Source organism: Panicum virgatum, chromosome 5K (assembly GCF_016808335.1).
Source record: "Panicum virgatum strain AP13 chromosome 5K, P.virgatum_v5, whole genome shotgun sequence".
In the NCBI taxonomy this organism is placed as follows: Eukaryota; Viridiplantae; Streptophyta; class Magnoliopsida; order Poales; family Poaceae; genus Panicum; species Panicum virgatum.
Genome location: NC_053140.1, coordinates 61459929 through 61473741, shown reverse-complemented (window position 1 = coordinate 61473741; position 13813 = coordinate 61459929). Strand labels below are relative to the sequence as shown.

The window sequence follows — 13813 nt, the reverse complement described above, 5'->3', positions numbered from 1 at the left end:
ATTCACTATAGCAGTATGAAATTGGAGAAATGGTGTTTATATCATAGACTAGTAAATGGAAATGGTGTTTATATCATAGACTAGTAAATGGAAATGGTGTTAATAGAAAACTGTGCTGTCTTTGCAGCATCATTCCAGTGGCATAGTACACCAGCTTGAGTCCAACAGCGTACATACGGGATGTCTGCATCCAATTACACTATCAATTATAATTTATAAGATGCATCTCGCAAAAATGCTTCAACAGCAGAGGTCTTGCAAATACATTACATGTTACAACTGGAAGAACATTTTAGAACATGGTACAAATGGAGGGACAATTCAGTGGCATGGTACTGCCATCTTATTGCCAGTTCCCATACTGCTGCTGATTGCGGGAGCCACCTTGAGAATAGTTTCCTCGGCCTGGACCGGATGCACCATATGGGCCACCTTGTGGGTAGCCTGGTCCGCCAGCTCCATAGCCACTGCCACCAGCACCCCGCGGGCCAGCTGCTCCAGGGTATGGCGGAGGTCCTCGTCCTTGCTGAGGATAAGGGCCACTCCCATAGCCCCCGCCCTGCCCTCCGCGGTTCGGATTATAGCCTCCACCTTGATTCCCACCCTGAGGGTACCGGTTAGGGCCTCCTGGTCCTCGGGGCTTTGCATAGTGATGGCTTGGGCCAGCTGCCACAGGAGGTACATTGTGCATACCCTGGCCAGGTCTGATTTGAGGGTGTGCTTGGCCAGGCTGTTGGATTGGAGGCAAACGAGAATGTGGTGGAGGATGATTAAGTTTTTGACGCTTTGCAGCTTCTTCTGCTTGCCTCTGTTGCTGTCGCTTTTTCTTAGTCTGGAACTCATGTGATGCCTCGTACTTGGGCAAGCTGTATTAGGAAATGCTTAAAAGTCTATCCGAGGAAAGTATAAAGGAGCTATGTGCCAATGTTACAAAATAATCATCTGATTGTACCTTTTTGGATCACATGGTAATGGATCAGTCCAGAAATATTCCGCATCAAGTGCATCTTTTGCTGATATCCTCTGAATAATTTAAAAAAAATGATGTTGACGCATGAAAAGCAGATACAAATGATAGGTGCAGATAACAAATAGTACCCAAAAAGGGTAGGGACTAATCACAAAAATGAATAATCAGGTAGCACTTTTTGTAAATTTGACACTGTATGCACGTGTAGCCTACCTGTGATGGATCTAAAGTCAACATCTTCTCTAACAGATCCAGTGCGTGTCGATCAAAACTGCAAGAATATATAAGAGTGAGCAACAAAGGGAAGACTTGAAGTCATACTATTGGAAACATGCCAAATATCACTCACTGTTTAAAGAACTCTTTAACTCGTCTCTTCAATGGTCGAGGAGGCTTGAAGTTGTTGTACCATGGCATTTTTGTGACACCAGGCCAGATTATGTCATCAGGGGTACCACAAAGTTCGAAGATCTTCGTCAGCTGCTCAGGCTGCAGGAATAGCATAACATCACAAGGGGATATAGTTGTAACTAGGACCATAAACCATGATGGAAAACTACTCCAGGAAGATAACTAATGACATGAAGCAAAGGGTTTCAAAACAGGGAATAACTTAGCACGTGCTGACCTGCAGCGTGTGTCCATGATCAATGCATAAAATACAACAGCATAATAGCCAGCAGTTTATTTGCCCAAGATGTAAGTAAATACAGAGGGGATAAAGTAAACTTGTGTATCCACAAATTTGCCCATGGGCAATATTGATGAAGGCATGAAGCCAAAAGCTAATGCGTGAAGGGCCAAAAAATATACCTCATTCTTCCCGGGCAATATTGGCTTCCCATTGAGAAGCTCGGCAAATATACAACCCACTGACCACATGTCAACGGCTGGACCGTACTTCGTGCTTCCAAGCAGCAATTCTGGAGGTCTGCAGCCACAATCCAGTAATACAATGAGAAGCTTGCTCAACAACTGTAATATGATAACAAATCTGTGAGAAGAAACAATACCTATACCACAAAGTGATCACACGGTTAGTAAGGTGTCCATTATGATCACTCGAGAATGATCTTGCAAGGCCAAAATCAGCCAGCTTCAAGTTGCCCTCATTGTCAATCAAAAGGTTAGATCCTACAAAGGAAGTATTAACTATTAAGTCAGCATCAACAAGATGCGAATAGAAGGGATAAGGAAAACAAGAACCCCAGCAGAGATGTGCGCAGCTAATACCTTTAATATCTCGATGCAGCACTTGATTGACATGGCAATAGTGCAGGCCCGTAAGCAGCTGCCTCATGTAACACTAGAACAAGACAAGACCACACATCACATGATCATTCCATCAAGGATAAAACCATAACATATCCAAGGAAAAGCACCAGAGTTACTTGGACACGTTGTTATACCTTAATCTGTGGCACAGTAAACCGCATTCCTGGCCTATCAGCAAGACCAGTGAGGTCATGATCCATATACTCGAAGACCATGTAAATGCTCCCCTTGTACTTGTTACCATCGACTAATTAAAAAACACAAGAATTTGTGTTAGTCGTCACTGCTACTCTAGCTTAACAAATAACCAGTGGAACTGAACCCCCCAAGAATAGAACAGGCCATACTCTGCTTCCCTTGCTCATCTCGCTCTGGGCCTGCAACAATTTCCCGAATCCAATCATCAGCCCAGAGGATTAAACTAGATAGGCATACATCTAATTCATTCAATTTGCAGTTCCCAGTGTTAAACGACCTGGGGAGGTGACAATCTCCTTGAGCTTGATGACGTTTTGGTGGTGAAGCTTCTTCAGGATCTTGATCTCGCGTATAGCAGTAATTGGGAACTGCGCCCAGACAACCATATTCTAATTATCGGAGGCGAAACAAAACGAGAAGAAAACGAAGGAGCAAAACAAACTTACGCCTTCCCGCTCGTTGTCCATTCGGATCTTCTTAAGCGCCACGATCTCGTTGGTGCCCGTCTCCTTGGCCATGTACACTTGCCTGCCGGCGGCCGCGGATTTAGCGAATCGGGGGATTAGGCTAGGCGACTAGGGCAAGTACCGAATCGACTAGCGCGGATTAGGTAGGGGAGAAGGGGTTACCCATAGGTGCCCTCGCCGATCTGCTCGAGCTTCTCAAAGCAGTCGACGCTGCGGGAACCCCATGACGGGGCTTCGTCGAGGTTGAGCTGGCCGGGAGCCGCCACCGCCATGGCCGCCGGAACCAGAGGGGAAAGGGGAGGGGAGGGGACAGGCTGACAGCGACAGGGGAGGCGACGCGCTCAGGTCGGGCTGTGGAGACATGGGCTGTAACCCTGGCCTCTTCTGGATAATATGGGCTAGACGGGCCTCAACCTTCTTCTGTTATACACCTTCGTTTGTATTTCAGAAAAAAAAATTGTATCTAAAAAAAATTGTGTTTCAGAATAAAGCGTCTAATGAAATAAAAAAATAGTACAATTAGAGGGCAACTTTTTGCACCCTGATAAGCATAGCTGCTGTTCATACGAGAGATGCGCCAATACAACTCGAAACCTTGAAGTGAAACAAGCATGATGATAATATTTATTCATTCAGAAATAAACTGCAGTACTGGTGGTGATGCAAGTTCTGTAACTCAAGACAGTATTGCTATGCTTTAATGCTTGCATACATCTGGTGCTGAACAACTAAACATATCTAATCGTGCTAAAACTTGGGGATTTTTTTTGTCAAAAAGAACTTAGTATATTTTTTCTCTAAAAAAGGAACTGAAATTCGATCCAAAGTAAAGTGGTGCTGCATGCGGAGTACGGCCTTCCTAGCTTTGGAAGAAGCGTCTCGGGTAGACCCATGTCTGCGACGGCCACGCGCGGGAGATGGTGACTTCCTTATTTTTGGCGGCGCCGGCGGTGGAATGCTCCCACTTCCAAGTTCCACCACGGCTTGAGCGACCTCCAGTAGCGCTGCGATTCTCCGCCGTAGGACGTCAATTCGGCCAAGTAGATGCAGTTGCCGGCGACGTCACCGCGGCCTGCCGCGTCGGCGCACGCGATGGCGCTCCTCCCGGCGCAGTCCACGAACACGCTGTACCCGCCGAGGTTGTCCACCTCCTCCCACCTCCTCGTCCCATCCGGCATCTCATGGAGAGCGTGCACGCTCACCTTGTGCACCATGGCCCTCTGGCCCATCGCGCCGCGCTGAGCCGGGACCGTCATGAGCAGCAGCAGGAGCAGCCGCTCCCCGGCGACCACCAGGCGGGGCCCGAAGTGCCAGCTCTCGAACGTGGACGCCTCGGGGAGGCCGGTGGCGGTCAGCATCTGGACCGCCGGCTCCTGGTCCGCCGGGGGCGCGGGAGCGTCGAGGCAGCGGAACTCCAGCAGCTGCGCGCGGTCGGTGACGCCGAGGACGCGGCCGCGGAAGTCGACGACGGACGCGACGAAGGAGGCCGCGCGGGGGAGGCGGTGGTGCGTCCACTCCGCCGCGGCGCCAGGGTTCGCAGGCGGGAAGGGAAGGGAGGCGAACGCGTGCTTGGAGACGAAGAGGACGAGGTGGTTGGGGGTGAGGGTGGCGTAGTGGTGCGGGGCGTGGGGTGACGGGAGCGGGAAGGAGAGGCGCTCGGCGCAGGTGAGGGCGTCGACGAGCACGAGGAGGCCTCTGGGGCGGACGAGGAGGATGAGGTGGCCGCGGGCAGAGGAGAGGAGGGTGGGGGAGGCGGCGGCGGCAAGCGGGGAGGTGACGGTCCCCCGGAACACCAGGGGCGACCGTGCGTGCAGCAGGAACTTGGCGGCGCACCTGCGGCCATAGCCTGGGCTGAGGAGGAGAGGCGGTATGCGCGGGAGGAGGGTGGAGGCGGAGGCGAGGAGGAAGCGGCGCCACGGGCGGCAGGGCAGGTGGCGGCGAAGGAGGAGAGCGAGCGGAGGCACGGCACGAGGCTCTGGAGAACTTCGCCGAGAAGCAGGTCCGGGAGGTGGCCCCAGTCACGGAGCTCCGACGCGTGCGGCTGCGGCGATTTCATGGCGGCAGCGATAGATTCGATCGGGCGACGGCTGGTGAATGGCGGAGTAGGTTATAGCGTGCAAGAAGAGATCAAACGGTTGGTTGGTATGGGCTTTTGGGCTAGCGCCCCCCCCCCCCCCCCCAAACATCGCAATACGATCCAATACGTACGGGCTTTTCACGGAAACGCCAGCAGGCCTGGGGGCCTCTCTCCTTGAAAACGTCAGGTTAGATACGCAAGCGTGTCGAAGGACGTGATCCAACCAAAGGCGCCAAAGTCCATCAAAAAAAAAAATTGCCAAAGATTGCCATCTCTCTCCGTCAAGAATTCACAATAATCCAGTTCATGCGCAGGATGTGTAGGCTCAGTTCAAAAATCACCACCGAAACAAGCACTACCAGACTGATGCCGTCTATTTAACCAAACTGATATCTCCACTATTGAGAAGAGACAGATAACATGTTCGTCAAAATACATGAATTGCAACGGTATTCAATCCGCCTACAGGTCAAAATTTTACTTTACAAAACGGTGGATTCAAAATGGAAATGGAAGCATCTTGTTGGGACAGTGCTGGCCTTGATGCAGCAATCTCCGAGCCATATCTTCAAGCTATGCCTGCCACTACCTGGATGGTGCAAGTGAAACCTCAAGCTGTCCTTTTACGCTTCTTGAAACTAGGAGAGTGCCCAGGTGCTCTAGTCCCACTATTTTGCGTCTTGCTGAAAGCACCACCCCTAGATTTTGTGTTGTTGCCACGCAACTTATCGCCTCTATTTCCTGGTTGCCATTTGGACTTGGACTTGAAATTAGTCCTATCGCCTCTGTCGCCTGAAGCTTTACCTTGATGTTTTTTTGCAGCATGACGGGGGTTACCTTTTCCTGCCCCTTTCTTGAAATGAGAATCCTTTGCCTGCTTCTTCCCAGCTGACCAACTCTTTGATGGTGGTCGATGACTAGGTGTTCCTTCTTGTCCAGCCTCAGCATTAGAATCAACCCGTTTTCTCCTGTATACAATACTAATATATGTAAGTAATTGCCAAGGATAGAAAAAGAAATGACTTCGGCGAACCTTTTGGGGTCATGTTGTTCATGTTCTTTTGGCTCAGACTCTGCACCATCAGCTAGATTATGATTTCCTTTGCGACCCTGAAAATTGCGAGTACACACTACTGTGATGATACATAAAAAATCAGTTTAATGAATATAGTACAAACTACGAAAATCGACAGGATGTTTCTACCACCAAGTATACATTAATGGGCCAAATGGTTCATGCCACTGGCTAGCATGCACTGTCATCGACTGTCAAAAAATTGTGGGACCATGCCCTTGACATTGATGCAGCCCAGTGTATTTCGGTTATACAAGGTTATGCTGATATAATTTGGCATTATCCCTATGATTTATTTTATGACTAACTAGGCATGCCATTTATGAATATCTAGACAGGCCTAGGAAAGTATTGGTCACTCACGCAATCAGTTATGCTCAACATGTGAGCTAGTTTGATCATGTTAGCTCTTCCATTTGATAAATTAAACCGCAAGCCACAAAATTAGGATCAACTATGGTCTAAACATTCCTTAACCAACACACTACAGGTATAAAGTTCATAAAAAGAACAAAGGGACAAGAAGCTTAGTACGGGAATCTCACCTCCTCAACACTTTTAACAAAGTCTTTGTACTTATCAGGTGTAACTAAGTTGATAGCATCAAACCCGCATTTTCTGATCAATATTTCCACTATAAGTACAACCTGCAAATATACCACAGCACGTCATATATTACAGGTACCCTGTACAGAACACAAAAAATTTGGAAATTGAACCCTGGAATAATTCTACAAACCTTCCATTTGAAATGATGCTTTGTAATCGATGACAATGGTAGTATCCCACTCATGATATCTGCTTGCAAATTCAATAGTTTTTCTGGTTGCAAAGAGGTTACCAGTACCTTAACAAAGCCCAAGGCTGCCTAAAAACGCAAATAATATATAATAAAACATATCAGACCCTCAACAATACGAAAGAACTTTAGGATGGACATACAGAGCCACAGAACTCACTTTAGTTACTTCAATGGCTTTATGTTGCAGCAAAACTAAAACTGATTGTATCAGATTCGGAACTTCCATGCAAAAATTAGCATCACTGTATATAAGCAATGACAATGCAGCAATTGCTCCACTCACTATGTGAGGAGATGGAGTTGAAAGATATCCCATTACCTGAAAAACAAGAAGATAGTCAATAAGTTCCAATAATGGAACTTTATGTGCATCTTACGCACTGACATACAGAATCACATGTAGAAGCTCCATTCTGATATTCTTAAGTGTTTCACGTTTGCTCTTGTCACATAATTTATAGGGTTTAAACTCCATGTCTGGATTCTGCTTATTCGTAACTCCCCATAATTCTGAATATTCCATGAGAGTTATTCTACACACTTAATGCACTAAGCATCAATGGTTAAAATTCATTAAAGGTATTAATGGACATGTCATTTCATATCAGTAACATAAGTAAAATGGTCAAAACAAGAAATGGAGAGAACATGCCCCTATGTTTATTCCAAATATAGATATTGGGCAGAAGTAATTAGCAGCAGGAAACAAAAAGGTAATTGCCACTATCAGATAGGCAGCAGCAAATTTCAAAACTAAATGAAACAAAGGAAAATATGTTAAGAGCAGAGTTTTTTTTTTCCTTAGCTAACCATTGTAAACAATCGTTGAAGATCTGAATCTGCACTATTTGACTCTGAGCTCCTCAAGTTTGCACTAACGGCCAGGAGCACATCGTATGCTAATTTTCTACTCTCCTTCTTAGACTGCACCAGAAAAAGAAGGCAAATTCGAATAAATAAAGCATAATGGTATTAGAGAAAGAAAATATTTCATGTTAAAACATTTTCCTTACACTATTCCTGTCCTGATTTCCATACATGAATGGTGTACTTTTGGCAGATATTATTTAAAATACATCTGATAATTGTTTGACATGTCAAGGAAGGAAGCAAACCTTTAGAGCCACTATTAACTCATTTAGAATCAAGAATGCCTTCTTGCTGGTGTTCTCTTCATCAACCTTGAAATAGTGAAAGTGTAGGTCAGAGAAAGACAGCAAACACTTCGCTCAGAAAAAAATAGAAATACAGTGACATAATAAAACTAGGCTAATCTAATTCATGAACACAAGCACAAGGTAAGAAATGAAGTCATTTCAATAAATATTATATTCATGGCTCATTTCTTGGTAGCAGGGGCATCCATTTTCAAAACTACATCATGATGTTCTAATGAAGCAAATCTGATCAGATAAACACATAAAGATGAAGAACGCAGTCGCTATTGAGTTGAATATTTGTTACAGGCACAACAAGCATACACATTTCAACAAGTCATATTCACTAACATTTGGTTAAGGTACTGCCAACCTAAGAATCTAGTGTACATTAGGAAATAAACTTGAGCATTTTGTCCTGCAATTTAGATGTGTGAAGTTAAATTATCAACAAGTTGAATGCAATCAACATATTTAGTTGTTTTCTTTCTGAGCACAAATTTATTAAATAAAAAATTATGAAACAAAAGCAGCTCGAGTACTGGGAGCCACATGCTTTAGTTCTAATTTGATGTAAACATCACTGTAATATACCAATATAAGCATAGTCTGCAGGGCCTCTAAAAAGCAAAGCTCCAGATATTAATCACATTATGACCATTGGTAAAAAAAACCCAACTGTCAACCTACCTTAATCATGTGAACCAACAAATGCTGGTAGCATAATAGTTGGCTTTCTAAAACTGTTCTATCCAAAGCAGGTTTAATTCCGTGAAGTAAAAGCAGTATTTCATCCAAATGAGCCATAGAATATTCATTATGTTCCTGAAAGAAAAGGATGAGATATTAAGACCATGTCAAACAACAACAAGAAGAGACATGAAGGTGTCCAGAACTCCAAATTGAGTATAGAAAACTACCACTGACCTTCACGATTATGCTTAATGCTAAAAGAGCTTTGCTGTGACAAGGCATGCTGCTGTTCTGCGAAGGAAAAGACAAAGTTCATGAAAACTTAAAGTTTACTAAGAGTTGGGACTTGGGATCTTCAGGGTAGCAGGGAGCATAAACAAATAAAGAGTACCAGCAAACAAGACTTAATAAATCCAAAGAGTTTATCCAGAAGATCTTCATCAGCAACTTCAGCAAATGTGGAGATGAGATCTAATAGAAGAGACCTGCACAGGCAAAACTACAATCATATAGTGCATAAAGCCTAGAGTAACAAGATGGGATTATGAGTACCACTTTACAAGACATGCACAGGCAAAACTACTCATCAAGCAGTTTGTCTCTTTTTTCGACAGAAACCAACTGATAGCATGAAAAACTAATCGTGTAGATGAGCGAAAAGTAGCAAACCTCCTATTGTTTAGCTCATCTGTTGTATCAATACTTTCTTCATCCTTCCTATCTACATCAGTTTTGCATTCTTGACTGTCTGGCTCCAATTGAGTATTTTCTAAATCAAACCTTTTGACTAGTGAAACAAAAAGTTCACATATGTTCGTGCTGCCAGAAAGTTGAGCCAGGCATCTCAAAGCAACCTGGAAAAAGATAAGAGATGACCAGATCAAAGGTCACAGAATGTATAGTCCAAAAAGGATTGCCAATAAGCCCAGCATATTAACAAAGGAACTGTTCGATCTCAGCTTACAAAAGATAGTAATGTTTGAAATCGCATAAGCCAATAAATGGTTGCCAACAAAATTATATAAGTTTGAAGCGATCCTGGAAGAAAAAGGTAAACTGGACTTTTAAATGTTCCGCTACGCATACACCAAAATGCATAGTTTACAGATTTTGCTGGAAATTTTGGAAAACCCAACTTTATTCAGTTGGAACTTAGCATTCAGCCTTTAGGATGTTCCAAACATTTTTTTTGGTTCCTTCTTGAGTTTTATCCATAACAGGTAGAGCTGTTTACTATTTAGTATAGTACAGGGAACATTTCACAATGGAAAAATGTGAAATTTTGATCTCCAATCATGTTCTGATAAAAAAAATTGAGGAAAAATAGGCTTATGTATATATGATAAGATATTTCAGATTATTTTAAAGAGATAACCGGATTATGTATATATGATAAGATATTTTCTCAACATTACATGCAGACTTAGTAGTTTAAGGATTCAAATAATCACCATGACCAATTAACAAATAGAAAGAAATGAGCAGGTGACGCACCTTTAAATGAGCACGTTTTTCTGGTGAGGACTCCAGGAAATAGTCTGCAAAAGTGCAGAGAAGATTGGCAGAATGTGATGCTAGAACTTTCAAATCCTTGCGGGCTTCTTTTTTGGAGAACCTCTCTAGACGTGGACATTTGAAACTAATAGGTTTTGAGGAGAACAAGGCTGAAAGTTCCATATAGATTTCAACATCTTGACTGTTGCTACTCAATCTTCTGGTACCATCTACAAGTTGCTGAGAAGCAATAAAAAGAAATATATCATATAAGCCATGGACCATCTTTATAGTTCCGACGGTAGAATATCAAAGGGAGTTAACAACAAAACAACTGCATTATATGACAGCTGAATGTCTAAACCTGCAGGGCTTTAGCAGCAGATTTGTATAGGCACTCATCACATTTAAAAATTTCAACCAGCAACTTGGACAGGGAACCAAAACTATGATGTACATCAACCGAATAGCGGCAGAAGGAAGGAAGCAAATTCCATAGTTGATCAGTCCATGATTGCAAGTCCTTATGTTTCCGTCCTTTCTTGACTGAAAATGAAAGGAAAAGAATATGAAATTGAGTTGTGTGTGCAGTTGAACAAGTTATTTGCATCTAGTAACTTACCCCTGTCAGATGCATTTTGTACAGATTTTGCTAGGGGTACAATATGCTCTAGAAAAAGTTGCAGCGGGGCTCCATATGTATACTTATCCAAAATTGGTAGAAGCCAAGAATTTGAGCATGTCAACCGGTCTTCATCAAAAGCTATTGGAACTAATGAAAGGACTTTATATGGTCCCATAGCAACCACTGCTGCTCCAATGCATTCTTGAACCTGCAGATGACATATGTTCTTACAATCTAAGAAGCACTTAAATATAATTGTCATGAAAGAGAGATATGCCGTATATTGAGGAGCATAACAACAATAAACGAACTTACATTCTTTAGTTGTGATTCTTTGTCCATTTTCATAGCAAACTGTGCCAAGGTAAGTAGGATATCTTTCATAAAGACAAAAGAACTCTCCCCTGGAATAATTAATGCAAACAGAACAGTTAAAGAATCAATCAAGTGATGAAGTGAATCACACAAAGAGCAGGACATTAGCATATATGCAAAAAGAATTAGCAGCAGCTCCGAAACGTGTTGGGAGAGTCCTTTCAAACTTGATCTGACTCCAAAATGGCTAATTTAGGTGTTTCTACTAATTTTGCAGCTAATACATTCATTTTATGGTGAATATCTACCTTTCTGTAGTGTGCCAAGTGCTTGTTCATAATCAGCATGCACATTTTGCAATATGAACATGAACAATTTGCATTGGTATACAAGAAAGGGTGCAGTTTTATGTGAAGATAAATTGAATTCAAATATCAAAACAATGCACCTGATGGTGAGGTTAACTATTCCTAGGAGTTCAGAATATCCCTGTGATAATCCAACTGAAGATAAGAGATGTTACTGCTGAAAAAACTGAAGACATACCAAGTTTGAGAAATAAAACTAAGACTACGGTTAAGATACTATCTGGAGGATAAGCACATGTGTGAAGTCTGCTATTGATTGTTAAACAGATTGATTTCATGGCAGTTTGGTCACTCAAATCCTCAGCGTCGCATTCATTGAGCTGTGATCCATTAGTGACAAAAACATTGTGGTCAATATGAGAATCAATACAGTCTTGCACCACTTTTGCTACATCATCAGAACATTTTCTGCCCAGAGTTAAGTATCCTGCCAAATTGGGGGGTTACACAATAGGTTAGGTTGGTAAGCATCATATTGCATATAAAGAACAATTACAAAAGAAAAGGTGTGACACAGTGACATTAAGAGGGTGCATAAGCATGAATCACAATCAATTGTGGACTAATGTATAGATCCTAAAGGATGCAATATTCGCAAGAATCAAGAAGCCTAACTACCTAAGTAGTTAAGTACAAACAAAAATGAAGACTACACATGCTCTAGGAAAACAAAACTCTGAAATAACAAGATGGCAACTTTGAACAATCAGGAAAGAGAAAAGGAATAATTCCTTCCAGTTGAAACACTGAAGACATTGGAGGAAGCATGCTGTAGCACTCGTTCAATGACCACAAGTCCACACATCATAACAAATGCGATCAATATTTTCAAAGCTGTTAGATAAGTATGCCAATAAGAAGCTCTAATATTTTCTTACTGGGTGTGTGTACATCATATTAGAAGATAGACGTGTCGGAGATGTATCGGTGTCGAACACGGTGTCTGACACCGACACGCAACCTCAGGGACGTGTCCGTGCATCAGAGTGGATGCATGAAACATGTAAACATACGCACCTGAAACTGCCTCAAAGGCAGTTGGAAGAACCTCCACCCACAATTTTGAGCAGCCAACAAGTTTATCCAAGCAACTTTTCATTAGGTACAATGCTGAGACAATGGTGTCATCAGGCTTCTTCTCATCATACGGCAGGTAAGCAACCACCAAGGATACAAGACTCTCCACCTCGGATTCAACAGTTTCAGCCTTCAGATGACCCAACAAGTCCGCCAAAAGCCTAAGAACGTGCCTTGTAAGTGGTGTAAAGCAGGGGCTCAATAACTGATAAGCATCCGAGAACACCTTCTTCCTTGCCTTCTTCGATAGATATGGAACTAAAGTTACCATTGCACCTAGCATGTGAGCTGCATCTGTCTCTTTACCCTCGGAAATATCTGAATTCGAATTGATAAGACTTCGCGCCAAAGAAATGTGCTTCTCAAACATGCCAACTGCAGCATTGCTTGCTTTCTTCGCGCAACCGCACTGTTCCAAGTAAGCGAACAGTTTTTCGACGCTCTCCTGTGCACATTTTCGAACCTAGAAAAAGGCAGCAATTCACGTCCACATGAGCAATGTTGCTAAATGTTTGCTGCTAATTCGATAATCCCTGCTAATTTTCTCACCTTGGCCCGCTGGTCCACAGAAGCCGCGAGGAGAGCTTCCAAAGGAGCCGCCACAGCATCCCAATCGGCTCCAGCATCGAGATGGAGGGTCAAGTGTCCGAGCGACTTGACCACCGAGCGCACGGTGCCTGTCGGGAGCTGGGAGGCGTCGGGGGACGAGAGGAAGGCGGCGAGGGCGGAGGCAGATTCAGAAGCAGCGTCGGGCGGGAGGGATGAAGGGGAGGATGGGATGTGGGGCAGGAGGATTGCAAGCAGAGAGGCGAGGGCAGAGGCGGCGGCGGGGTCTGCAGGCCCAGCGGCACGGAGGGCGGCGACGGCCGCGGGGAGGTAGGACGCCGGGGTAAGGGGCATGCCGTCGTCGAGGAGGATGGAGCGGATGGCGGCGGCTGAGGCGAGGAGGTGGCGGTGCTGCGGGGCGGCGGAGCGGCCGTACCGCGCGGTGAGGGCGGCGCAGGCGTCTCCCGAGAAGGACTCGAGGGGGAGCGGGGTCTGGGAGGGCTCCTCGCCGTCGGAGTCGGGGTCGGCGTTGGCGGCAGCCGCCGGGGCTCTCTGCTTCCGCTTCATGGCCGCGGTGGTCCGACGCCGCCGGGAAGGGGTTTGGGGGTTTTAAGTTGGGGGGCTTCTTCGGACTGATGTTCCTGCGTTCCTAGGGTTGAGGTTCGGATCATAAG

General features: G+C 44.4%; 2 protein-coding genes across 2 annotated transcripts; both read right to left on the bottom strand.

Annotated features, from left to right (window-relative positions):
• Window positions 1–81: 81 nt before the first annotated feature.
• LOC120709296 (cyclin-dependent kinase C-2) lies at window positions 82–4694 on the bottom strand. Its single transcript, XM_039994876.1, has 12 exons — window positions 3073–4694; window positions 2890–2971; window positions 2721–2811; window positions 2593–2622; window positions 2380–2492; window positions 2204–2276; window positions 1984–2104; window positions 1784–1901; window positions 1320–1459; window positions 1184–1241; window positions 953–1023; window positions 82–866 (listed from the first exon to the last, which is right to left on the bottom strand). Exons 1-12 carry the CDS (start codon window positions 3180–3182, stop codon window positions 344–346), a joined length of 1530 nt encoding a protein of 509 aa, XP_039850810.1. The 5' UTR covers window positions 3183–4694; the 3' UTR covers window positions 82–343.
• A 638-nt stretch (window positions 4695–5332) lies between these two features.
• Window positions 5333–13782, bottom strand: LOC120709295 (ribosomal RNA-processing protein 12). Its single transcript, XM_039994875.1, has 18 exons — window positions 13143–13782; window positions 12534–13056; window positions 11695–11943; window positions 11149–11237; window positions 10831–11041; window positions 10573–10754; window positions 10209–10448; window positions 9384–9568; window positions 9106–9199; window positions 8949–9005; window positions 8712–8846; window positions 7980–8045; window positions 7675–7788; window positions 7022–7183; window positions 6802–6930; window positions 6608–6709; window positions 6021–6097; window positions 5333–5955 (listed from the first exon to the last, which is right to left on the bottom strand). The coding sequence occupies exons 1-18, from the start codon at window positions 13704–13706 to the stop codon at window positions 5598–5600; spliced, it is 3537 nt and encodes a 1178-aa protein (XP_039850809.1). The 5' UTR covers window positions 13707–13782; the 3' UTR covers window positions 5333–5597.
• Window positions 13783–13813: the final 31 nt, after the last annotated feature.